The sequence below is a fragment of the Bos taurus genome, chromosome 2, assembly GCF_002263795.3.
Source record: "Bos taurus isolate L1 Dominette 01449 registration number 42190680 breed Hereford chromosome 2, ARS-UCD2.0, whole genome shotgun sequence".
Classification (NCBI taxonomy): domain Eukaryota; kingdom Metazoa; phylum Chordata; class Mammalia; order Artiodactyla; family Bovidae; genus Bos; species Bos taurus.
In genome coordinates, this window is record NC_037329.1 from 22,204,544 (window position 1) to 22,232,378 (window position 27,835).

At 43.3% G+C, this 27,835-nt stretch overlaps 1 protein-coding gene, 1 long non-coding RNA gene and 1 pseudogene across 6 annotated transcripts in view; 1 reads left to right on the plus strand and 2 right to left on the minus strand.

Annotated features, from left to right (window-relative positions):
• LOC101904308 (non-histone chromosomal protein HMG-14-like) overlaps window positions 1–13,391 on the minus strand; it is a 51,127-nt pseudogene extending 37,736 nt beyond the window's left edge.
• Window positions 1–27,835, plus strand: part of WIPF1 (WAS/WASL interacting protein family member 1) — a 128,973-nt gene that overhangs the window by 74,425 nt on the left and 26,713 nt on the right. For 3 of the 5 annotated variants that reach the window (XM_059876173.1, XM_005202348.5, XM_005202349.5), the window contains exon 2: window positions 26,334–26,421. In XM_059876173.1, the coding sequence (XP_059732156.1) occupies window positions 26,371–26,421 (51 nt within the window). In that variant the 5' untranslated portion in view covers window positions 26,334–26,370. 5 annotated transcript variants of the gene reach the window in all.
• LOC107132241 (uncharacterized) overlaps window positions 26,496–27,835 on the minus strand; it is an 89,720-nt gene continuing 88,380 nt past the window's right edge. The window contains exon 5 of the long non-coding RNA XR_009491532.1: window positions 26,496–26,916. This is a non-coding gene — a long non-coding RNA (uncharacterized lncRNA). The remainder of the gene's footprint in view (window positions 26,917–27,835) is intronic.

The following is a 27,835-nucleotide window of genomic DNA, read 5'->3' on the forward strand; positions in this document are numbered from 1 at the left end:
GAAATGGGTGCTAGTGAGAATAAGAATGGTAAAACTGAGAAAACAGTGTAACAATATGTATCAAAGGAAAAAGGAAAAACTTCATATATTTCATTTCTAGTTACTGTACTCTAATAAATGTACCCTAAGGAAATAATCTGAAAGGGTCACAAAACATTTCAGTACAAGCATATTAGTCATAGTAGGATTTATAATAATAAATTGGATGTAATTTAAATGTCTACCAATGACAAATATTTACATAGGTAATAGAACATCCATAAAAATGAAACATGCAGCTATTAAAATTATGTTAGGCTAATATTTGGGAACATGGGGGAGTGTGAGAAAGATGAATATAAAACTATATATATATATATATATATATATATATATATATATATATATAGTATGATCCCATTTCAGATGCATACACAGGAAAAAAGATTGGAAGGAAAGTCTAAAATGGTAACTGGTTTTCTCTGAGTATTAATGGGTCATTTTAAAATTATATTATTCATATTTTCTAAACTTTTCACATATGACTTTTTCATAATAGAAAACTATAAAAAGTAGGAGAAACTTAAGTTTACCCCAGACAGCATTTCCTTCCACCTGAATGCCTTCCTTTCTCTGAACAAAAAGCCTACTAACTTGGGTTAACAACCCCTCTGTCTTTAAAAGTAAAAGGCAGCAAGTCAATTTCCTCCTGACATCTTGATGAGATCATCTTACCCTATGGAGGGGAGTTAGGACTGCTGGGTAAAAAGTACTTAGGGACAGGGGCCCCTTACGTCTGGAGTGAGGTCAAGGGACAGTGTAGGGCTGGCTCGGGGATGGGGCAGAAGCTGAGCTTGGTGCAGCAGTGAAGCCCTCTCCCTTGAAGAACTGAAACTAAAGTTTTAGTTGAGCCCTATTGAGAATTAAATAAGACTTTTGTGGGCTGGCCTGGCAGGGTGTCCTCAAGTATGTTTGTATGGAAATGGTTCTCAAATACAACTGATTACCCCCAGACTTTGATGCTGTACATTTACACTAGAGTCTGCCTGAGTTAGCCCTTCCTCTGGGTGTGACCTTGTTAAGGCTACTCTGGTGTAACACCTGTGCTGCACAGAATGGGAGATAAATTGCTTTCCTTCCATCACATCATCAACTCAGATCTGAACGCTCCGTGAGCGTGGTGATCACTGTGTGATCTCACCGTTTGATATCTGTGGCATCCCCAACACCTGAACCAGCACTCAGCACACCATAGGCGCTGAGACCCCATGGGAGCCCTCACAGTGTTCCCGCTCCTGGACAGCCGTGTAGTTAAGAGACAGGAACACAGGGAGAGCAGATAAAAGATCCTAGAAGATTTTACTTACAGAAAATAATCTTCCTTGTGTGTTTTTCTTCTTGGCTGGAGAAGACTGGCCAGGAGGTTGCATGTGGGGCCAGAGGGGCCAGTGAATAAGGAAGGCGGCTGTGCTGACCAGGAGGGGCAGTGGCTGGAGTTGGGAGGCCACAGGTTGGGGTTATGTTTGACCTTGGCCGTGAAACCCAGACAGCTACATATTTGCCTCGCTAGGACAGAGCTGCCATCCCAAAGCCAAGTCTAACACCCAGGTTGGGCTCAGTTTAATTGTTGCTTAGTCTTGTTTTGTTTATTATTTTTTAATGGTGGTAGGTAGGGGTGAAGCAGGGAGAAACCATTCTGACTTTTTTTTTAAACTATGTCCATTTACCTTCCTGAGGGTGTCCTACAAAATATAAACCACATGTGGTTTTTACACCTCACGTCTTTGTGGTTTGCTATTCTCAAACTAGTCAATATTTAAATGTAGTCATGGAGTTGCTTTTTACACCAGCCACCAGCTGATGGTTCTGTCCATTCTGCTGGAATGGTTTCAACAGGATGAAATGATCCAAGACTGAATTAAGCAGCTTCCATGCAGCAGCGGGGAGGAGTCCTTTTGTCAGCACTGAGCAAACACAAAAACAAAAAACCCCAATGAGCCAAAAACCAACACACACGCACAGTGGTAGAGCAGGTCACCTTGCGGCCGCACCTCTTGTGATCTCTTGCCCCTCCACCTGTCTTTGGAGTTGGGGGGAACAATGTACCTGCCTTTGGTCCAGCAGGAGGCACTTTGCACGCCTTTCCAGCGGCCTGGTGGGGCAGCCATCCCTTTAAGACAACCTGGAGGTGTTTTTCCAACAGTCTGTTTTCCCAGTCAGTCATTTGGAGACTCCAGAGCAGCCAAATGGGAGGCGGAAAGTTCTTGAAGTGGCAAAATCAGATGGAATCTGGGGTCATTCGAGTAGAACACATTGTTTCAGCCAAACCACTGAGAGAAGCTGGGGCTGCTAGGGAAGAGCAGCAAGCAGCTCTGCATGCAGCTGTGACCATTGGGAAACGGCCTGAGAGTCCCTCCCACGACTGTAGGTGAGCAGCCAGGACAGTCCCTGCGGGCTCCTCTCCCCATTCCCCAGGCTGGAGGAGCAGAGCCGTCAAATTGCCATGCCTGACTTTTTTTTTTTTTTTCATGTGCTTCAAGAAATTCTTTCATAATTGAGATTCTATGATCAGTACACAGACATTTCGCTTTGCACACAATTCTTAAAACACTTAGCAAAGATCTAAAAATTCATGTAGTTGTTTTGAGGATCAGTATACAGACATTTCAATTTGTTCACAATTCTCAATATACATACAAAAAATCTTTAAAAAAATCATGTAGTTGTGATTCTTTTCTGAAGTTATTCCAGCAGCTTCCCAGCTTAAAATTTGGAGGCAGATTTTCCTTAACAGAATATCAAGGACCAATATCTTCAAATATTGACATGCTGTTACATTGCAAGTCCCATGAATTCACAATTTAAATCATATACACTACATACTTAAATTGTCTATCACTCGGTTCGACCAAAGATGTTATAGAGTGTGCAAAATTCTGTCCCAGAGAGCCAAGATCAAGGAGTGAGTGGTCTGCTTTAGGCAACAGTTCTACCAAAAACAACATGGGAAGAGAAGTAAAGTGTTCAAGGCATTAAATACACAGCTGACTCCAAACCACAATTTATATATGGCAGTATAATACAACACTGCCATGCTTTGTATTATAGGATAGGATATAAAAGGAACCCCTCATCTATGGAACGGTTAAACTGACACCCAAGACAATCAAAGCCTCGGATACTCAACATCCCACTTGTTTTCTTATTGTACCAAAAAATAAACCACCAACAAATGCTTTCACCTCATTAAAAAAAGAAAAAGCATTTACACTTAAAAAATGGGATGAGGTGGGATTCCTTCATTTTTAAAAACGTTTCTAGAGCTGCTTAAAAAATGTGCATTTCAAAACGGTTGATAAAAATAGATCTCTGGATTATACAAAAAGGGAGACGGGCCCCCTGATTGGATTGGGTGTGATATTCAGCATATTTGGCTTCTTTCCTGCTTCATCAGAGGCTGGGCTCTCCTCGGTTTTTAGTTTCTCTGTTTTCTGCAGGTAAGTCTTCTTTAGTTTCTTGCCACTTCAGCCTGTTTCCCCTTTGCTCCCCTTTTCCCCTTTTGTTTGCACTTTTTTGTCTAAAGATGTATGCTTTCCTGCCACAGTTTTTGGCGTTGTTTCCACTTTTGCGGGAGCCGGGAGCCGGGAGCTGGTTTCTTCTTGGGCTCATTTCTTCTTGGGCTCCTCCTTCGCCACCCCCTCGGTGGAGCCGGCCTTCCTCGCGGACATCGCGAAGCCAGGCTGAGAGCCTTCGCGAAGCCAGGGGCTCAGCCTCTGCCTCTTCTCCAGCCGCCCCAGCGATGCCTGACTTCAAAGGGAACTCGGTCAGGGGCATGCGCAGAAGCAGTGGCTCGCAACCCTGTCTGACCTCGGACTCATTTTGAATAACAGGGTTTTCTAATGTCCCCTTCACAAACGTCAGTGAACTTTCACCAGGGAAATGATCTGACCACATACATCATTCCTCTCCAAATCTGTGTAATCGTTATCTGTAATTAAGAAGAGGATTAATTACAATTATAATTTATTAATTAATACAAGGAATGTAATTTATTATAAAATAACTTCAATTGTAAGCAATCAGGTAGTACTCATTAGCAAACAAAATGAAGTGGTCAGGGTTTTGCAGTTGCACTGATAATCATCGTGAGTAGGGCATTGCAACTGCAGACTAATTTGGGTAAGAGAGACTTCATTCCCACCAGTGGCAATGCATTGGAACACATTTTCCAGCCAAGGTGAACAACTCTTGGTAAAGAGCTGTGCAAATCATAGTATTTCATTTATATGACAGTTGCATTACTGGGAAACTTGGGGACTAATACAACAGTATTTATTTACTTTGAATAACGTGTAAAATGGAGTTTAATTGTCAGCTCAGATTACAAAACAGTTTTTTCACCTACATCAGTGTCCACCAGGACCTTTGAAGGTTATGTGGGTCAATTCTTTATTGAGTGGGACAGTCTGGTACATTGCAGATTGACTAGCATCCTTGGCCTGCATCCCAGGAGGGCCTCCCCATTGTTTTGACACCCACAAATACCCCCATTTCCTGCCCACATGCAGGAGGGTTGGGTCTGCCTCTCCAGGTAGCAGCTGCACCAGGCAAGCCCAGCTTCTGTGCAGTCAAGGGGCCCCCGGGGAAGTCTCAGGTCAGTGAGCCCTTCTGCAGGGTTCAGTTGAGTGGCCTCAGGCCCAAAGGCATAGAGCTGGATAGACCCTTGTTTTCTAGTCAGGGGAGGGCTTTCTTGTCCACGTGGTTCTATCCTCTGGCAGTAGACATGGAGTAACCAGCTATATGTCTGGAGAGAAGACCACATAGGGAGCAGTATGGCTGTTCCCACCCCACAAATCACGGTGGAGACCCCATCCTGATCTTCATACCTGATGAAGCCACCAGATTAGCATCCAGAAGGAGCACACAGCTATCCGTATGCCAGCAGCTTCACTCTGGGTGTGTGCACAAGCAAATACTTGGCAGGATGTGAAAACAAGGCTTTCCTCCCTTTGGCCCCTTAAGTTGTAAGAAACTTCTTCTTCCATCTCATGTGGTTTTTTCCCTCTATGAAAGTGAAAGAAGTCGCTCAGTCGTGTCCGATTCTTTGGGACCCCAGGGACTGTAGCCTACCATGCTCCTCCGTCCATGGGATTTTCCAGGCAAGAGTACTGGAGTAGGTTGCCATTTCCTTCTCCAGAGGATCTTCTCGACCCAGGAATCGAACCCGGGTCTCCCACATTATAAGCAGACGCCTTACTGTCTGAGCACTTGTATTCGATGTTGGTGACTACCTGGGAAGTGTTTGCATTTTAATTAAATTACCTAGAATACGGTGAGGCCTCTTCCCACCAGGCCCCCACCGTCTGGACTGTGTTCCCAATGTGGTAGTGGCTCTTGAGTGTTTGAAATGTCACTCATAGTAAAATACACGCCTGTTTTTGAAGACTTAATAGAAAAAAAGAGTGCAAAATACCTAACTAACAGGCTTTTTATTGTAAGTACGTGTTGTAGTGATAATATTTTTGAGACAGGATGTTAAATATTACTGTTTTATATTGTTTTCCTTTTAATGTAACTAGTAGAAAATGTGGAACTGCACATATAGACCAAATTTTATTTCTGATGGACAGTTCTAATCTAGGAGGAGGGTTGTTTTCTTTGGTTCTTTGGTTGGTAAATTAGAATTTAGATTTTTGCTTTTTTGTTGCCTTTCCTAGAGTCCCCCAGTTTGAGAACTGGATGCTTTCTAGGAAGAGCTACTTGGGTTCTGAATCAGTATAAGGGAGCCCTCAATCTCTGTTCCATTCCATCCATCCATCAACCAAAGAGGTCATTTTGAGGAGAAAAAGGTAACTTCTATAAAACTCCCAGGTCTGAACATGATTATAACAGAGTGAGCAAACCCCTTTAACAGCCTCTAGTGGATGAGGCCTCTTGTGAGTGAGCCACAAGTCCTTTTCATATCATTGTTTAAACTTTTTGCTATAGAAATATTTCAAATGTATATGAAAAGTAGTCAGAACATTATAATGAAGTGCCACGTATGCTTCACCCAGCTTCAAGAATGATGATTTCAGGCCAATTTTGTTTTCTTTAAACCTGTACCTGTTTTCCCCCTTTTTCATTTCAGGGCAAACCTAGACATCATATCTTTCCATATACAAATATTTCAGTATGTATCTCTAAAACTTTAAAGACTCTATAAAAAACAACATAACTTCAATAATATTATCACTCTTTAAAATTAGCAATAATCTTAGTATTATTAACTATCAATATTCGGATTTCCAGTTACCTCATTTATTTATTGAAGCACAGTAATTTATAATGTATTAGTTTCAGATGTACAGAAAAGTGATTCTGTTTTTTATATATTCTTTTTCATATTCATTTCCATTTTGGTTTATTACATGATTCTGAACATAGTTTCCTGCTGAAGCTGGAAGAGCAGGAGTGAAAAGTCAGTGGATGTCTGCCTCCCCAGATCTGAGGCTCTGCTGTAAGTTAGGGGAAGGGATGATAGACAGCCCCAAAGCAACCAGTGTGCACTCTGTCTACCTGTCCAACACACACATGCACACACACACGTCTTACACATACAGTTTCAAAAATGCCCGCACAGAATAAATCACTCACCTTCCTCCCCACAAAAAGTGGACAGTTGAGGTCCGAGTCCAATGCCAAGGCCAAACTTTCCACAATGTTGTCTGCCAGCCCCAAATGCAGTATATCGTGGTCCAGTGGCAAATTATAAATGAAACGCCCAGTGCACAATGGTGGAGGCAGGACAATAGCAGAATTTCACGGTTAAACTTCCATTTGGGAAAGGAGAGGAGTCATTTGTCACCCGTCTCTAGCGTATTTTATAACCCGGTGAACAGATCGTACCTGTGTGGCGATGGTACGGAACTTTGGTCAGTCAGTGCTTAACTTCCTTCTGCTCTTCCTTAAGGGTCTTCCTTGGCTGTTATCTTCCAGAGCCATCTCCAGGGCAGGGCCGCACCTGTTCCACAGTCTATGCCTTGTTCTCTGGCTTCACGGATCTAGGGATTGCCTTAGGATTTAAGCAGTCATAAGCTGTTTTCAACCATTCCAGGGTTTTATCCTCTAGTATTTAAAAACGTGATAAGATTCTCTAGAATCCCCGAGCTCCATGGACTAGTGAACAAAACTCAAAATTGTGTTGAGTCGCAGTCCGCTCTTAAGTTCTGTGGCCTTTATCTCAGTCTCTGATTAGGTACAGTGTTGAAACAGTGGCCTGAGGTGGTGAAGCCACTGTTAATTTACTCCTTGCTGCTGAGAAGGACCCCAGTATATTACAATAAAGGTAACAGCCTTCTGCTCGGACGAGAGACCACAGTGTCTCTGGGGGAGACAGTGGGAAGTTCAGCTTCTCCTTTGTGTCAGACTTCTTTCCTGATATTGTTGTTATCTTTTGGCCCTGTTCTGCCTAATGTTAGTTAGCATAGCGTAGAGAACTGGGGTTTTTAACCCCACAAGGCTCCGGATTCTTTGACTCTCAAACATCTTGGTTGCACATCATGGGAGGCTGGGAAAGGCCTCTATTGACAAAGCCCTTGCCTGCCCCCACCCCAGCAGGCTTCCAGTAAGTTTCATCCTAAATTTCTCTTTGCTGTGTATCTTACTGAAGGCTGAATGTAGCCAACATACTCCAACCTTCTAGTTTTTTCTCTGAATTCTTTAATGGCGCACCTTCAGTAGGCTTGTGGTCTTCGACCCAGGATTCAGTAGGTGGCAGCCCAACCAGCAGTGATGCCATCACATAACCAGGATGGCCAACTTCCTAGCCCAGGAGAGCCCGCACTAGCTGTCACCCAGCCTTAAATCAGCCAGTTGCACATTTTAGAGTTAGTCACATTCCATATTCACTTCTAGTACTGATTTCTGTATCACATTAGTGTTTGTATTACCAGTAATAGAAAACCTAACCACACTAACTTGCATGAAATAGAAAATTTATTTGCTAGTGTAAGTTAGAAGTCCAAAATAGAGCTAGCTTCAGGTATAGAAGGATTCCCCCAATAAATCAACAGCTGATTTTCTCCATCTCTCGTTTCTCACATTGTTGGTCTCATTTTCAGACCCCATGTGGTCAGAGGATGAGTGAGTCAGCTTCAGCCCCTCCATCCTCACAGACCCAGCTCCATCCCTCGGGAAGAATTCTGTCTTCCAGACACAAATTCCCTTGGTTCTGATGAGGCCACAGGCTATATCACCAAGAAAAGTCTCTGGGGCTGCGTGAATGCAAGGCTCCCATGAGCCAGCAATTCATGTATCTGGAATCGGAGTAAATTCCTCTGGACCCACACGGTCTGGGAGGGAGGGAGGGAGAGATGTGTCTCCAAACAAAAACTGAAGGACATCATTGTAAGTAGGGTCAGTGGATGCTGAGCTGCCAAAACACAAGGAAATATGTTGCAAATGTTTCCCCAAGTAAGGTTATACCAATTTATATTAGCAGGACATAGAATGGTGTGATGTTAGTTTTCGATTTTCTGTTTCTGAGATTATTTTTAAATGATCAGCCTTCTATATAACTACTGATAGGTTTATGGGCAAGAAGCTAATTCCTTTGTTTCTGCTCTTTTAAATCATGTGATTCCCATATTTTAATACTTTGAAAGTAGAATTTTTCTTATAATAAATGTGTACATTTAGTCTGGTACTGTTTCTTCTTCCCCGTAAAAAGCTATAAGATAAGGGGGGTGTTTTGCTATTGAAGAAAATGGTGTTTTAGAATGGAAGGAGTACAGTATTCTAAAACATGTTTCTGCTGCTGCTGCTGCTAAGTCGCTTCAGTCGTGTCCGACTCTGTGCAACCCCAGAGACGGCAGCCCGCCAGGTTCCCCCGTCCCTGGGATTCTCCAGGCAAAAACACTGGAGCGGGTTGCCATTTCCTCCTCCAAAACATGTTTTTACTACTGGGGAAATACTGCACTATAACAGGTAGTAATGGAAACACAGTTTGCAAAACTGGAATGAAAAGAAATCAATTGTCCTTATATTTTATTCATGGCGCTGTTGGCCCTACTCAGTCTGTATTGATTTGGGGTCACCACAGGAGGGTTGTTGGCTGTGATTCTTTACTGCTTTTTCCAGGTCAGAACCACAGTGTTGTGCTATAATCTCTGTCTGCTCTTCATTTTCTATTTCTGTAGATTAATATGAAAGATTCTTCACTTGATTGTTCTGGAGACTGTTGATTATCGCTTTGCTCTGTCTTTAGGCTGGGACTGGTCCATGTGTTGAATAAGGTGATATATGCATTTAAAATTCCCTTTGAAGCCTAGAATCATGATTGTCTTTATTTGCCTCAGGTTCTCAATCCACTTTTCTTCAGCCTTTCATTATATTAACATACGCAGTGAAAAAAGTGAAAAAGTGAAAGTGTTAGTCGCTCAGTCGTGTCCAACTCTTTGTGACTCCATGGACTGTAGCCCACCAGGCTCTTCTTTCCATGGAATTCTCCAGGCAAGAATGCTGAAGTGGGTTGCCATGCCCTTCTCCAAGAGATCTTCCCAACCCAGGGATCAAACCCAGGTCTCCTGCATTGCAGGCTGATTCTTCATAGTCTGAGCCACCAGGGAAGCCCCAACATCAATACAAACATCCCTAACACCAGTACTAATACTGCATCAACTGCTCCCTGCCATGTTACAGCCTTCTCCCTACCCCTCTTCCTTCCACCTCTTCTTATGCTTATACAAAGGAACTAAGTGAAATCCTCCCCTGAACTTAAGGCCATAATGACACTGGACCATGGAGAGAGAGACCGGGCTTCTGGCTCCAGCTCTGCTGCTGCCTGCTGTGTGATAGAGGCACGTCACTTAATCTCTCTGGACTCCCATTTTCTCTTTTGTAAATGAAAGTGTGGACTCTGATCTCTGCAGTCTCATTCATCCTTAAACTTCCTTATAAGAAACTGACGCTGATCTGGGAACACCTGGGCACAGAGGAAGGGACAGAAAGCGCTTTCACGTCTCACATCTGCCTGAGTGGCATTCACTGCAGAGGGTGGCCTCCAGGTCTGCTTTGTCAATAATGCTGTCAGAACCCTCCCCCGCCCACCATGTGATCTTTCGTTTGTCTCAGTCTTCAACTTCCGTAGCCCATTTTTCTCTCCTCCCTGCTCAACGACAAGAACCACTTGCACTGCGTGAGACTCTGCTTGCATTGCCAAGCTCCTCAGTGAGCTAAAGGGCTCCCTGCTGATCTCTGGTATCCTTTCCCTGGAAGATTTCCCTTTAGCCTAATCCTTCCCAAGAAAGGGGTTCAAGTCTGTCCTTAACTTTCCTCAGTCACTGCTTTAGGGGAAACAGTCTCAAGCTTTTAAAGGAATGTTGTGTTATGGTACTATTTTTAATTATTTTCTCTTTCATTCAACAAATAACATTCATTGACACCCACCAGGTGCTGTTCTAGATCCTAAGGCAACAACAGGAAACAAGGTCCTATGGAACTTGATTTCTAGTGGTGAGATGTGCAAGTAAATAAGCAATTAAATAAATGAAAAAAATACCAGATGGTGACAAGTGTGATGGATAAAGGAAGACAGGAGCAGAGATGGGACATGAGAGGGGGCATTTTTGCTGACAAACAGAGAATGAGAAGGAACCAGGAAGGAAGAGTAAGGTAAGAGGGCTTACAAGTGTCAGATCCAGAAAGCAAATGAGCCTGTGCATTTAAGGAACAGAAAGGGCTGGAAGGTAATTAGCAAGACGGAGTGTACTTGAAATGAAGTCAGAGAGCTGGGGGCAGGTGGGTGGGCAGATTTTGTGAGTCCTTGTGAGCTAGGCAGAGCTTGGATTTTTAAAGTGAAATGAGAAACCATGAGATGGTTTTAAACAGGGAGGAACATTATCTGATTTATGTCCTGTGGTGCATAGTACCACCTCATAAATGTGTCCAAAGTTGACTGTGCTTACAAGTTCTCACTAAAGGTGCAATAGACGCAAACCGTAGACAACTACTCCCTTGAATGTGTCGTGGGCTCCAGACCTCTAAGTGATGGATAGGGATAGTCATGATCTATCATGTCCTGGGGGGGGGGGTGTGTGTGTGTGTGCGCGTGCATTTGGGGGGCATTACTTATTAGAGAACTAAAAAGTAATTCTGTAAATACATAGCAAAATCACCATATTGCCTATGTTCTCTTTTTAAGACCCAACTATAGTTAGACTTCCCCAAAGAGTCATTCAGGCATTTACTTAGTAGTTGATCAAGTTTTCTGTTTTTCCAAGGTTAGTGGAGGGTGAAGGAGATAATCACTGCAGGCCTCCCCCCTTGTCCAGACCCAGGTCTGCGTGTATTTTTTCATGTATTAAGTGTCCCCTGGGCTCCAGATCCTACATTAGGTGAGACGAATAAAGTCTGTGCCTTCCAGTGGCACTGGGCAAAGAGTCCAGATCACTAATCCTAGGAAGTCATTTCTAAGAGGGGGAATCCCCACTGACTCAGTGGTAAAACCAACTCCAGTACTCTTGCCTGGGAAATCCCATGGACAGAGGAGCCTGGCAAGCTGCAGTCCATGGGGTCGCAGGAGTCAGACACAACTTAGCAACTAAACTTATAAGAATTCTGCCATAACTTGGCATCACTTATAAGAATTCTGCCATAACTTGGCATCACAAAACTCCTTGTGCAGCCTATCTTAAAGAATTGGGAGTTAAAAGAACCTTAGTTAACTCCCAGTACTTAGTACTTAGTCAACTATCCCAGTACTCCACTCTAGGAGTACTTCCAGTATTAGGAGTGAGCCTGTCCTAAGCATCACAAGAAACTTCATATTCCTGGCTCCACCCATGAATCCTACAAGCCTTCCTCACCCCTTTCCAACCCACCCAGCGGAAAATGCCTCCACACGTTTCCAACAGCCCCCTGATCCACCCAGTCTCATCATTTTACGTATAATGGAATATTAGGCAGCTTATGATCTTTTCGTACCTTTTTCCTCTGAACTTAGCAGAATCAGGACCCCAGAGTCAAATTTTACAATGATGTTAGTTTCCAAAATATGCCTCTTTTTCATTCTTTCAGCTGATACTGTTTTCTCAGAGTTACATGGCGGGTGTCACAAATATGTCTGAATAGATATATTCAGATAGACTGAGAAAAAATTGAGAGCGTTTTCAGATTTTTATACATTCCTCAAGTTTTGGTGTATTTTCTATGCATATTCCATTGCCTACCCACCTCTCAGAGTCCTTTAATAATGAGGAATCTGACTTTCTTCCTTCTGCTCATCATCACTGCTTTTCTGTCAAGCATCTTCTGGGAGAGTATCGTCACCCCATTTAAGTGTGGAGGATGGAAACAAAATATTTTGGCGTGGAAAACTCTGATCTTCAGCTGACTTGACCTGTACAGGCATACTGTGGAGACACTGCAAATTCTACTCCAAGCTACCAAGATAAGGCAAATATTGCAGTAAAGCAAACCACACCAATTTTTTGGTTTCCCAATGCATATACTCTGCTATAGTTTATTAAGTGTGCAATAGCCTCATGTCTAAAAAAGTGCACAAAAAATTTTTAAACCCAAAACAGAACAAAAACTAATAATTAAAAAGCAAAAATTTTAATCTACATACATACCTAAATTAATAACTACTTTATTGCTCTTGTAAATCAACTATAACTCAGTTTGGAAAAACTTCATTCAAGTGGTAATCTGCGTCTGAGCCGTCAATGTGTTGTAGTGACGTCAAAGATCAGTAATCATAGATCACCATAACAAATATAATAATAATGAAAAAGTTTGAAATATTGCTTGAATTATCAAAATGTGAAGCAGAGGCACAAGGTGAGCAAATGCTGAAGGAAAAATGGCACCAATAGACTTACTCATTTCAGGGTTGCCACAGACCTTCAATTTGTTTAAAAAAAAAAATGCAATATCTGTAAAGCACAATAAAATGAGGTGAGCCTGTATAGCATGTATTCTGACTTGGGCACCAGAATCACATTTCAAAAACTCATTTGCCTTCATACACCTGACTAGCTTTCTTCACCGGCATTGGTAACTTACTTCCTACACACTTGACTGCTCTGCAGATGAGGAAGAATCACTTACCTTATTTATCAGTGTCATTTGGAGCTTTTAGATCTTGAGTGACTCTCTTCCTTAATCCTAAATGTTATCATCAATATCAAGAGTGATACTTTAAAATGAAATTTCCTGAAAGAGTCTCAGGTTGCATGAGCAGATATTTTTTGTGGAGGTGTCTAGAATAAAGTTGAGCTGTTAACCAGCTCGCGTTGCTATCTCCTCTTGTCCCTGTACCAAAAGGTATGTTACGCCTGGTGGGAAGGAGAAACATTTAATTTTCCAAATTTAGGGGTTTCTTTCTTGCTTGCTTCTTAAGTAAAATCTAGCTCCTTTTTCTGCAGAAAAGGAGGAAGGAACAAGCAACAAATTAATCAGACAGGAAGTGAATAACCACAGAAGGACGTCTGCCTCTGACTCAGTATGTCACATTCAACAAGAGGCCAGAGCTTGTCCAAAATGGCGGTCCAGAAACGACCCGTTGTTTGTGTTAGAAGATGATGGCTTTCACAGTGACGGTTTTCTCTCTCATTTCTCATTTGCTCCCTGCCTGCTTGTGTCCCTGATCATGCCTTCCTCCAGTATCCTTTAACGGTAAGAAAATTATATTCAAACTCCGCGTATTTCCTTTATTCAGTTAGTGGGGAGGACTAAACGGCTTTTAGTGAACCATTGTGTGCTGAGATAAAATTGTGTAATTTTTCAGTAGAGCACCATGTGGTCCTCCTAATTGCAGACGAGACTAGTTTCACCACTATGGTGATTGTGGGCAATTTGGAACTTATGCTTTGAACTAAAATGTAAGCAAGATTTTCAGCAGAATCTTTCCTGACCCCTGGACAAGTTTGGATCCACAGTAATTTTTTTCTCCCAGTTAAAATGGTGGTTTATGTCGCTAACTGTATCTTTCAGTGGGTAGCACAGTTTGTCCACATGATTACCTTTGAACTCTCACTTGGGCCAGCAACAGTAAGTGCTTTTATAGCAAAAGGAGTCACTGGAAACTTCAAAGGAAAGTACCGTGGAACTCAGCTCTTGCCAGTCTGTTGCTACAGACCTGTTCCTTAAGTTCAAATCCCAAGCTATTTCTAAGCAGTCTTTTAGGACAGTTTGTCTTTTAGAACCATTCTGTTCAACATCCAGACAGTGCAGTGCACAATGAACTATTGCTGATCAAATCCTGCAGCATTCACTATGAACAGTTACATTTAATATGATTAATATCGTGACACAAAGCATTGTAATTTTCATATTCCAAGCAGTGTACTCAAATATCTACAGAGCAGGATTAAGGAAACTTTTGTATAAAAAAAAAATGCTTTTTTTCCTTTGGAGCATATATGAGAAAGCAGCTTGATTTATATTCCTTTTACCCTATGAAGAAGTATAAAATAAAGCTTTAAAAAGTTAAGAGGGTACATAAAACTTTGGTCAATAAGTATAAGTTCTTTTAAATAATTCAATGGCATAACTAGTGTGTACAGTAGAAAATGGACAAGTGGTAAAATGAAGAAAAGGCTGCAGGAAGATTCTTATTAAGAAAAGTAGGACAGCTTGGTTGAGAGAAAGTGAGGAAGCAGGAGAAAGAGTAAGTCAGGATAGTGAGAGAGGAAGATGAGAAGCTTGAAAAAGACTTTGAGGACCATTAGTGTGGAAACCATACCCTTTCTGGTGACTTGGATTGTGGGTCTAATCTTCTGTATTAACTTCATAAAGTTATGTCGCTTCTGAACTTGAATAACATTTAGTCAAAATTCTCCCTTGTATAATCTAAAGCACTTAAATCATCTATCTAAAATCAGAGTCAGGTTTTCTAATGCTTTTCGAAAACTTCATCCATTGGTTAATTGCTCACAACTCTTCAATTACTCTTAATGTCTGAACTTTGAGGGACTTCCCAGGTGGCGCTGCTGCTGCTGCTGCTGCTGCTAAGTTGCGTCCGTCGTGCATCAGTCTGTGCGACCCCATAGGCGGCAGCCCTCCAGGCTCCCCCGTCCCTGGGATTCTCCGGGCAAGAGTACTGGAGTGGGGTGCCATTGCCTCCTCCAGTGCATGAAAGTGAAGGGAAAGTGAAGTTGCTCAGTCGTGTCCGACTCTTAGCGATCCCATGGACTGCAGCCTACCAGGCTCCTCCATCCATGGAATTTTCCAGGCAAGAGTACTGGAGTGGGGTGCCATTGCCTTCTCTGCCCAGGGGGCGCTAGGAAGCAGTAAAGAACCTGCCTGCCAATGCAGGGGATGTAAGAGACAAGGGTTCGATGCCTGGGTTGGGAAGATCCCCTGGAGAAGGAAATGGCAACGCGCTTCAATATTCTTGCCTGGAAGATTCCATGGACAAGAGAGCCTGGTGGGCTACAGTCCATGGGGTCGCAAAGAGACAGGACTGAAGCGATTTAGCACTGCTGCTGCTGCTAAGTCGCTTCAGTCGTGTCTGACTCTGTGTGACCCCATAGACCGCAGCCCACCAGGCTCCCCCGTCCCTGGGATTCTCTAGGCAAGAACACCGGAACCTTTAATATTATGCATACTCTGGATGAACAGTATTCAGAGAATTCCCCAGGGTGAAGAATTTTCCCTGGGGTCCAGCAGCAATTTCACTCTGATCATTGATGAAATTAAGTTCTAGATATGCCCTTCCCCGACCCGAGCTAATGTAAATGTAAGAGGAAGTGAGCTACCTAATTCCTGGACCTTTCAAGGTTTACACTCTTTGAAGACTGCTTAGCATTTGGTAAACACGTCATTTTGTTGGGAGCCTCTGGCTATTTAAATCTTGATCCACTTCTGGTTTAAGGTTTGACTCATTTTGTTTTTCCAAATTGTCACTTCTGTACCTCTTGTTGAAAAGAACATTTCCCTTGGACTATCATAAGTACTAAATACCTCTGTCTGTAATTTGGCAACCCTCAGTTCTGAAAGTTAAGACTGGAGAAAAGAATACTAGAGTAAGAAGTGCCTTAGTATGCTTTTCTGAGAAATTTTAAATGCACTTTATACACACCTCCCTTCGCCATTTTTTTGTAATGCAGAAATTACATGGGTATGCACATGTGGGCTAGGCTTTAAATCAGCTCGTGATTTCTCTTTCTCATGGTTAAATAGAGGAAAAGATAATGTTTATTGAGCACTCACTATATGTTAGGTTCTTGACTTCTGGTTATTTTATTTTTTTAAAAAATGGCTAACAGTTAGCAATGGCCTCATTTAATTCCTCTATGGTCCTATTGAGTAGGTACCCTTCTCCCCATTTTATTGTGGGAACTGGACTTAGGCTGAGCAGTTTGCCCACGGCCACTAACAATTTACTGTAATTTCAAGAGCTTTTTTTCATAAGTACAGTTTAGAGGCTATAAGATGTCCTTTTCTAATCCTGAGAATCTGGGATTGTACAAATGCTTTGTTTTAAAATGTCACAGCGATAGTAAATATCTTTAAGTGAATAATCTCAAGACCATTTCCTTTCTAAAGTTTTTCGACCTTTTTAAAAGTACATTTGGTGACGCTTTTGCTTATATTACAAGGCTATACTTTCAATGATTAAGTTAATAAAATATGTTGAGTATGCTGACATATATGCTGTGTGTTGTGCATGTGTGTGTGTGTTTGTGAGTGTATGTGTGAGTGAGTGTGTGTGGGGGGGGGAATAGGGAGGGGCAGATTTGGTAAAACTAAATTTGGTGCTGAGGATTTAACTTTGAGATTTGAGCCCCTTAAAGAGAGTACTAAAAAAAAAAGACACAAAAAAAGTACTTGTTAGAGATGGGAAGTTGTGGGAGGAAAATAAAAGATTTACCTTCTATTCTCCCAGTTAAGGACAGGTGGGTCATTCAACTTACCTTCATTTTCTCATTTTCGAAAGGGTTTAGCTATCTGTGAATTTGTGCTGACTTTTCATGTAATTAAACATGTAGGACTGTATATTCTAAAAATAATTTCACCTCATAGAAACCTTTATTTCCCCTATAAGCAGTTATTCTACTATAAGCAGTTATTTTTATAGTAAAACTGTGGGTTTGTGTCCAAGCTCCCAACTAATCATAATGACATTGTAGATGCTTCAGAATGTCTGCTCTGAAAAATGCCTTCCCTCTACTCCCCGAATTATCGATTCTTTATCTAAAAGAACTCTAAAAGATGTGTTTCTGAAATAGCCAAGGACCCTCCAAGTACCGCAGAGACACAAACCCTTACCATTGAGAACACGACCCTTAAGCAAAAGTCACTTAAGCTATTGCCTTAATTGATGCCCAGCTGAGAAAAGAGCAAGTACGTTTTGAGAAATGAAGGGTCCCGTGTACAGTAAGCGTGGGTGCCACATTCAGCTCAGATTGAGAAAAACAATGATCACGAACTAGGTGAGGCAGTTGCTTTGCTTATAAAGGAACGCTTGTTTCTTTTCTGTGCCTTTGGCTTCCTCTTGGGTTGAGCAGCCTTTTTGTTTCTCCTCTTCTATTGATTGCCTCATTGCCTGCAGCCCTCGGAGCTTGAACTGAGGAGAGGAAGAGTCACAATAATAGAAACAAACTTTATGCAAAGATATTAAAAGTTTCTAAAATGGCCAAAAGGACATGCCATGCTTGGGGGTGGGGCACTGAGCTGTTGCACTGGGCCTGGTGTCAGAAAATAGAAACTACAGGCCACTGCAGCTGTGAACGACTGTGCGACAGAAACAGGATGGCTGTGGTTTGCTGTGAGCATCAATTTTCCTGTTGAGCATTTTTACAGGAAGTTGAAGAACAAAGCCGACTTCATCTTAATTAGTTCTGATGGTTTTCAGATCTTCAACACATCCAACCACGTTTGCCTCATGGAGGAGTCTCCAAAGAATAGAACCAAAAATAATCCTGAGTGGGAATCATAAAACAACGATGTTGGCAGCAATTTGGGTTTTTGCTAAATGATTTTATTTTTACAGTATAACTTGGAGTGGATTTATTACCTTTATAATGAGAGCCTTTGTACTCTTTTTTTATGGCTGTGGTACCTCTATGAATTTAAGGGCCTTTCCTTATTAAAACACTACTGAGTTATATGTATTATAAATTTCCTTCTGTTACTATTTGGTGAAACAGTTATGCATGTGTGTATTTATATAGATACAAAGAGGTGTACGTGTGTGTGTGTATAAATGGTGGAAAATATACATCAAAATGTTGACAAGAATTATCTCTGGATATTATTAACTCTAACCCTTTCCACCTAAAATTTAGTTATTATCAAATGCTTTGTTCAGTGGTTAAATACAAGTGTCATGTTTTATTTTCATCTTTGTATTTTAGTGTTACCTATTGCTTTCTTTTTTTCTTTATGACTGGTCTGGGTATTCATTGCTTTGCTTGGGCTCTCTCTAGTTGCAGTGGCTTCTCTTGTTCCAGAGCACAGGCTCTGGGCACACGGGCTTCAGTCGTTGTAGCACACAGGCTCAGTAATTGCTGCTCATGGGCCCTGGCACATGGGCTCTGTAACTGTGGCACATGAGCTGAGTCGCTCCAAGGCATATGGAATTTTCCTGGACCCGGGATCAAAGCTGTGTTCCCTGCATTGGCAGGCAGATTCCTACCACTGCACCACCAGGGAAGTCCCTATTGTTTTCTAAATTAATCAGTAGATTAGTGATAAGTAGCATTATCATTTTGGAAGCAGGAAAAAAAAATTCTCAAAGTCTAACCTGAAGAAGTCAAGAGCACACAAGAAATACATACATGAAGATGAGTTAAGAACATTATATATAAAGTAAAATGTCAATGAATGTAAATAAAAGTAAGATACAGAATAGAAAGTAATGAAGGCAAGAGAACATTTGGACCTTAGGATCTTTTCAATTGTATTATTTCTGTTATGTCTACTCCCTGTCCCTGCCTGCCTCCACAATGATGAATTCAACCTTTTTGAAAAAAAAAAGTTTACTTTTTTCTCATTCATTTTATAGAATAGTATTCAAGGGTGACTTTTGGCAAGATTTGCATAGCAAAATGCTTTATAATTTTGAATAGCCCCAAATGGTGATCAAACGTAACTGAATAAACCCGCTTCTTATCTTCTTTGCTAGAACTTGGCCGATTCACATACACACACATCCTCAGGATTAGAGGCTGGCCTTCTTCGGGTTATTTCATCGGATAGCGCTGGAAATCTCTCCCCTCTTCCTGTTGTTCTGTAGTATGGGCCTCGTGTGGCATCATCTAGAATGAACTTGATGTTGGTTGCAAGAAACTAAGAAACAGTTTATTTAAGTAACTCGTCAATTATCTTCGTCATTTCACATTCAGAGATGATTCTGCTTTCTTAGTTGAACACATTGAAGAAGAAAGCCTCAGTTTCCTGGGGCAGCTCTGGACTGACCTCTGGGCTCTGGGAGAGTGACTAGTTGTCCATGCTCTTGGGGGAATATGCGGCTGTACGGTGGGGAACAAGTCGTTCTCACAGGTGTCCCCCATAACAGTATTACACAGCAAGTGGCTTGGGGCCACAAGCTGCCCTGGTTGATCTGAGGTCAGTGTGTGATGCTGTTTGCTGTGAGTTTAAACCATGATGCCGACCTAATAGAATCGTAGTAAAACTGTCAAAACCATCCATTTCTCTCACAGAACTAGGAAATTCCAGAATTTCTTAATATTGATGTGTACTGTGTATATTTGTATATTTGTGTTGATGACAACGAAGAACGAATTAGTGGATTTTGAAATCATTTATGTAAAATATTCTACTCTGTTCTCTCAACCCTCAGAGTCAATTCCTTTATAAAAGGTTTATTGATAGATCCCTCCTTTCACCTCAATAGTTTTCACCTAAAATTTCAGTTTTTTAGACTTAAAATTAAAAAAATTTTTTTTGGCCACACCGTGCGGCATGTGGGATCTTAGTTCCAAAACCAGGGATCAAATCTGTGTCACCTGCATTGGCAGGTAGATTCTTAACCACTGGACCACCAGGGGAGTTCCAAAATTTGAATCACTGATTCATTCAGTGATTAAATAAAACTTTGGTAATCAATCACATACCCTAGGGTTCAGGTTGATTTTTAATTTCTTTAACTTTTGACAGACAATCCAGAGATGGTTTGGGTGAAAAATCAATTGATAGATTTTATTCAAAAACTATTATAATTTCCACAGTGGATAATAGATATGATAGGTAACACGTATTGTTAAAACTGTGTTTATTCATTTACTAGGACTGCCATAACAAAGTACTTCAGACTGGGTGTCTCGAACAGCAGACTTTTATTATCTCACATTTCTGGAGGTTGGAAGTCAAAGATCACGGTGTCGGCAGGTTTGGTTTCTCCCAGGGCCTCTCTTCTTGGCTTGCAGATGGCCACCTTCTCCCCATGTCCTCACACAGCCTTTTCTCTGTGCTCACACGTCCCCAGTGTTTCTTCCTCTTCTCACAAGGACCCCAGTCATATTAGATGAGGGCCCAGACTAATGGGGCCCTCTTCAGTTCAGTTCAGTCGCTCAGTCGTGTCCAACTCTTTGCGACCCCATGAATCGCAGCACGCCAGGCCTCCCTGTCCATCACCAACTCCCGGAGTTCACTCAGACTCACGTCCATCGAGTTGATGATGCCATCCCGCCATCTCATCCTCTGTCGTCCCCTTCTCCTCCTGCCCCCAATCCCTCCCAGCATCAGAGTCTTTTCCAGTGAGTCAACTCTTCGCATGAGGTGGCCCTCTTAGTTACCTCTTTAAAGGCCCTCTCTCCAAGTATAGTCATATTCTGAGGTACTAGGGGATAGAGCTTCAACATATAAATTCAACCCATAATGCTGTGTGTGAAAACAAAAAACCCGTTTCCATCCGTGTGGTTTTCTTTGTGCACATAAAATTCAGCACACAAGGTGAACATTATAGAAAAGTCTGGGTTTTTTCCCTGTGATGAATGTTATTTAAACAGTGAAATGAGACTTTATAAGTCATCACATGCTCAGTCATGTCCGACTCTTTGTGATCCCATGGACTGTAGCCCGCCAGGCTCCCCTGTCCATGGGATTTCCCAGGCAAGAACACTGGAGTGGGTTGCCGTTTCCTCCTCCAGGGGATCTTCCTGACCCAGGGATTGAGCCCGCATCTCCTACATCTCCTGCATTGCAGGCGGATTCTTTACCACTTGAGCAATCAGGGAAGCCCTGAGACCTTTATATGTGCATCCAGTTGTTCCAGTACCATTTAGTGAAAAGACCTTCAATTGAAAAGACCTTCAAAAGACCTCCCCATCAAGTTGCTTTGATCACTTTGTTGAAAATTAATTATGTACATATGGATTAACTTATTCAAGTATTTTCTTTAATAGATTGTTTTACTGTGAAGAGTATTGTTTGCTGAGTTGAATGTTTACAACACAGAAGGACTATTTTTATATTGAACTTTAAAGTTATCATTTCCGGACTAAATATACTGTCTTAATTTTAAAACAAACAACAACAACTAAAATCAGTGAAATGAGGGACTTCCTTGGAGGTGCACTGGTTAAGACTCAGTGCTTCCATTACAGGGGACACAGGTTCAATCCCTGGTCAGGGAATTGAGATCCCACATAACTCGAGGCAGCCAAAACACACACACACACAAAACAGTGAAATGATTCTCTGAAAGCAACTAATTCTCAAAAGTGTTTATTGTTAAAAGTTTGGTGCCTGGGGAGGGTGGGAGAGCAAGAATCATTAAATGGGTAGGGCTGTGGAGAAGGCAATGGCACCCCACTGCAGTACTCTTGCCTGGAAAATCCCATGGATGGAGGAGCCTGGTAGGCTGCAGTCCACGGGATCTCGAAGAGTCGGGCACGACTGAGCGACTTCACTTTCACTTTTCACTTTCATGCATTGGAGAAGGAAATGGCACCCCACTCCAGTGTTCTTGCCTGGTGAATCCCAGGGACAGGGGAGCCTGATGGGCTGCCGTCTATGGGGTCGCACAGAGTCAGACACGACTGAAGCGACTTAGCAGCAGCAGCAGCGGTCCTCCAACTCCAGGGAGCCTGGTTCCCATGCTGACAGCCCACACTTTGGGAGCCCTTGTCCTACTCACCCTTTCCCTTCTAGAGCCCCTCCCACCCAGGGAAGTGAGCTGCCTTTCCTGTGGGACTCCATCTCCTGAGGGAAGATCGAAATGCAGGAGGCCAAGCCCTCAGGCTGCCTCATTCCCACGGGGGCAGCCACATCCACACAGGACTCCGGGCAGAGCCAGGGCCTCAGCTCAGTCTCCAGGCCTGGCCACCCTCTGCCAAGTGCTTGAGCGGCTCTCACACCAGCAGGACCTGTGCTCACCTCAGGGACCACAGCGCTGAACCTACCTGCTGACTGCTAACTCTGCCCAGCCCTGCTGTCCTGGTTCACTTCATCCTTCCCACACCCCCATTTAACAGAGAGCTTAGTCTTATCCCAGGTTATTAGCAGCAGAGCAGAAATCACGATTATGTTCTCCTGACCCCGGACTCATGTTCTCACAGAGATTCTGTTTTCATCCATAGGCCACACTGGTGTCTGGTAAAGCCCCCAAACTCCAACTCCTTCCCTGACTGCTGTTAAATGCGTAAAACAAAATACAGAGGATTACCAAGGAAACCAGTTACAGTGCAATCAGTACAGCAAGGCCTAGGAGCAGATCATTGCCCCAGCTTCCAAAGAGATCTGCAACAATTATACTATGATGTGAAAATATCACATGAAAAACTGTTGGTGAAAAGGTTTCAGGTGTGGTTTGTGGCCTACATTTATAATTGAAGGAAATGCTAAATTGTAGTTAGAATTTAGGGGAAATAAGTATGTCCCTTTTTTCACCCACATTCATGAACCCCTGAATTCTGTCCACAGACCCTGTGGGTATGGAGATCCAGGCTAGGAAGGCCTGCCTGTTAGGATTTAGGCTGCGGTTGAGGCCCTTCCATCAGGCCCAGTCTTGGTTCTGACATGGCTCTCCTGCGGCCTTGGACTCTACTTCTCTGGTGAAGTCAAGAAACTAAGTGCCCAGACGTAAAGCTCGCCTGCCCCTCTGCTGTGGGACTGGTTCTTTACCCAGGCCGGGGTGCTCAGGGCTGATGCTGGGAGCTGTTCCAGTGGCCAGCATATGGCTTGTTTGTGTGATACCTGATTCTTTCACTCCACCCCCACAAAATCAATGAGACTATGTGCCATGTATTAGGGAGACCTGGTGTTCACAGTGGGGTGGAAAGACAGCCAAGAAGGGGATCCAGCAAAGGCCTGACATGCGGGACATGAGACTGATCTTTGACCCGTGTGCTGGGGTGGCAGGTTTAGAGTCTGGGGTTTCTCACAAACCTCCCTCAAGGTCCAGCCTGCACAAGTCCAGACCAGCAGCTGTTCAGCTAGTAAGGAGCCAGGAGACCATGGCAGCCTCTGGAATCAGCTTTCAGTGTGAAGGCAGGCGTAGGAGTAGTTTATCTGGAGGAGAGTTAGGCAGGGGGTCAGTGGGAGCTGCAGCAGTGGAGAGAAAGGAGAACTGAGCCTGGGAAAGGTAAGCGCGCTCACCCGCAGATCCTCACCCTGTTGTTTACGTGAGGTGGTCAGGGGCAGGGGAAAGCCCGGCTCTGTGGTCCAGAGGTTTATTTATAAGCCAGTTAATGCACAGAGAGAACCACAATAGCAACAGAAAACTGTAAGAGAGTTAAAGAGGCCTTGCAGGGTGGCAGTCTCCTGAGAACGCCCCTGCTCCATCACCTGGCGCCTGAGGTGTACAGGACGGAAGTTCAATTTGATCTTTGCAACCAGAGACTGACTTATGAGAACCAAACCCAGAAGAGGTTCCTGGTGGTGATTAGAATTCACTTCTTCCTCGGTCTTAGGATAACAGGATGGCAGACTAGTCAGTGAGCACAGAATCTGACCTGATGAATTGGAGCATTGAGGGGCCTTTCATCCACCGAGCTCATGAATGGTCTGTCCCATGGAGCCAGTCTCTCGCACCCTCTGGGTGGACCCGGCCACCCTATTCCTTGATGAGCTGCCTCCTCCAGCTCTGTTAATACCATTTCTTTGGCCACAGCATCTTTGACAGTTAGTTGGGCCTGAATCCAGTTTCAGACCCTCGTTCTTCCTCCTGGTCCTGGAACACAGCTCTGAGGCCTCTGAAGGTGCCCCTGCAGTTGGAGCACCCCCTTCATAGCCTCCAAATGCAGGCCCCCAACTCCGTTTACACTGCCCATGCAGCCCTGTGGGTGACTGGTGTTACCCAGGAAAGATCAAAGTAAGGGACAGTGCAGCCCAGCCAAGACTGACATTCAAGTGGCTCCTCTCCCTCACTTGTCTCCGTGGCGCAGTCCTCTCCTGGGCTTGCCCACTCGGCGCTCACAGTATTTCTTCTCTGTCAAGAGAAGTAAGGGACAGTAAGGGACAGATCCCTGTCTAAGACAAGCTCTTTTTGAAAACCAGATTCTGACGGAGTTTAAGGTGAGCTATAATGCTAGTGAGCCCTTCACCTGCCTGAAAATGCTTATCTAAAAAGAGCAGAGATCAAAAGGACTTGATGTAAACGACTTTTACATATTTCAATGAGTTATTAATTTCTGAGTCCCAGCATCCTTCCGTGTAAAATGTGTTTGAGATGATGGAAATAAAGTGCCCTTTATTATCCAGTTGACTGTCAATAAATGAGAGCAGCTGTCACTGCTCTAGAGGTTTCTAAATTTCATTTTATAGAAGACACTCAGAACAGAGTGTCTTGATTCCTAACTTCCAGAAGCTTTGACAAGTCTAGTCACGTCCTGTTAGCTTTTCCATTTTGCTAACGTCACAGAAAGCAAGCCATCCAGCAGAACGTCAATAGAAAGTACAGCTGACCCTTGAACTATCGATATGGAGGTTAGAGACACCGATCCTCCATGCACAGTCGCTCCTCAAATCACAGGTCCCAGGTACCCTGATTCTGCATCTCTCGATTCAGTCACCCATAGTGTAGCACTGCAATGTTTACTAAGGAAAAACATCCATATTTAAGTGGATCCGTGAAGTTCCAACTCATTGTTCAAGGGCCATCTATATTTGATTCAAGGTGTAAGTTTCCCTCAACTTTTAGTGATTGAGCTAAATTAATACTTTTAAATTCTAAGAAATTGTTTTCTGCAATTAAGAGACTGTTGAAAATAAAAGAAAGATAATTCTGCTATTTGAAATTCAGGACACGTTACATAGGAACAGTGTTATTCAGGTGGTCAGTGTCCCAGGCTGCTCTCTTGGTTTAAGGCTCCGTGACCAGGCTTCTCGAACATTAATGCATGTGAATCACCCGGGGATCTTGTTAAAATGCTGAAACAAATTCAGTGTGGGCAGCAGGGCTGAGATGTGGTGTTTCTCATGGTGATGCTCCGAGGCTGATCCAGGAGCCCTAATGATCCAGGAGCCGCAAGCTCTAGGTGGGAGAAACTGGGACGCTGAGGGTGTGAGAGTGGCTGAGGGGCGGGGCATCTGCTGAGACCCCAGGGACGGGACTCTGCGGACTGGGGGGAAAGAGGCAGGATCGGTGGTTAGCATCACTCCTGGGGCACGTCCTTCCCATGCCTAGCTCCTGACATTGACCAGGCTGCCCCCTTTACTGCTGCTGCCCACCATGGCTTCCCTGTACTGTCCTACAGCCTGGAGTCTGCCCCTCCCTCTGTCCCCTGAGCATCACACTCTGCAGAAAGCCTTTCTAAGGAACCCTGTTTCTAGTAAACAGCTCCAAATCAGAGGTTGGAGTCCCCCTCTCTTTTTCCCTCTGGCTCCTGTAAGGAAGTGCCGAGTAGCACAGAGGTAGGAACCTGGCCTCCTTGCCCATCTTACCTTGTCCCTATCTCCTTTCCCTGGAGGATTGGACGAACTTCGAGGGCAAGAACAGAAATAGATTTATCTTTACGTTCCTGTGGAGCTACTCAGACCTAGACAGATGTCAGGAATCTCTTGACAGAGAAGAAATGCTGTGGGGCACCGAGTGGGCAAGCCCAGGAGAGGACTGCGCCACGGAGACAAGTGAGGGAGAGGAGCCACTTGAACGCCAGTCTTGGCTGGGATGCACTGCTGGTAGTTCCCTGATAACCTCCCGGCTTCCTCAGGCTGCAGGCCAGGAGCCTTCCCCGACCGTGGGATTTGCTTGCAGTATCTCCAGGCACTCTGGCTGAGAATCTTCCCTGGCTGCATCCTTCCAGAAGAGTAACATCCTAGCCATGTTGTGAAGGAATCCCGCCTCTTATAGAAACTCAGACTGTCCCTTTGAGGCAAAAGGGGAAGGAAGATTAGGACAGAGAATTATTGAGACATCTAATATGTGACGGTGCTTTGTTTCTTTCTGTTTTGTTTTACAGATTTGTCAGCCAGACTGTTGAAAGCTAACTGTTCAAGATGCCTGTCCCGCCCCCTCCAGCGCCCCCGCCGCCGCCCACGTTTGCTCTGGTGAGTGGCTCTCCTCATCTATGATCCATGTGTGAAGCAAGCTAAACAGACTTGAACCTGGCACACAAGTGTTAGTTTTCAGTGTGTTTACGTTCTGGCTTAAATATGAATGATACGGTACGCTCTCCAGGTGCTGGAGTAAGCCAGACCCTGAGATAAACAGCAGAAAAAATGTTTTGCAGTTTAAAGTCTCATACAATGCACAGGACACATGCAGAACCCTTATTTTGCCCTTTAAGTCCATCCTCACGTTTCCATGTGTACTTTCCAAAGGAAAGTATTCTCTGGGCCCATCCCGCCCCATGATGGACATGTCCCGGAAGTTACTGCAGCCTCTTCCAGGAAGCGTCTTCCAAGCAGCCCTCCATGCAGTAATCCGGAAAGGCTCCCAGACGCACCCCTAGCACGCGATGCCTTCACTCTTCACTCGGGGAAACTGAAGCTCAGAGAGAGTCTTTTGCCCAGGCTTCTTTCTAGCCCGTCTCAGGCTGGACCCTAGTTGGGAGAACAGACCATTAATTAGCTTGTTGCTATTCCAAGTGTGATCCTCCAACTCCTGGTTAGAGTCCCCCGAAAATAAACATGGAAATTTAGAGTAGTTTAGAGCAATCTGATAATGGTGTTGTGTCTATTGCTTCTAAGATTGTATTTTGTGTGTCTTTTTAAAACTAATTCATTTTTCTAATAATTCATTGTTATTTTACAAAATATTGGTCCATGATGGATTGGAAATTTTTTTCTTAAAAATTCATCCGTCCCTAAAATGAGTTTGAAAAGCTCTGATCTGGCGAACATAGAAGAACTAGTTTTTATTTCCTGAAAATTATAGTTGTGTACCACTGCTGGGTAGTTCATGCCTAGATTTTTTTTTTTTTTTAATGCTCATGTGTTTATTTTAATGTGTATTTGAAAAATTATAACTAGCACACCCAGGGTTTAATAGTGAGTTACCAATAAATTTTGAGGCAGAACAGAAGGCCAAGGAGGGTTGCTGACCCAAAACCATGAAGAAAACCAACATGGACATGTTATTTACCCTCTTTAGGCCTCAGTTTTTTTTTATCTTTAGGATGAAGACAATAGGTAATTCAGAAAGCTCTTTCCAAGATGTCCAAGGCATGGTTAAGTTATAAAAACAAGTTTCAGCAATAGAGGATGGTCCCATTAGCAAAAGTGAACTGTGTATGCAAAGAACCTTTCTGGAACTGACTGCCGAGACGCTCTTAACAGGCTTGCTTCAGAGGAGGGTTGGAGGTCAGTAGGCAAAGGGCGTTTTATCTATTTTTTTCAACTGAGATATAATTGACATATAACATTGTGTAAGTTTAAGGTGTACAGCATGTTGAATCGATACAGTTATGTATTACAATATAACTGCCACTGTTGTTTTAGCTAATGCCTCTATTATATCACA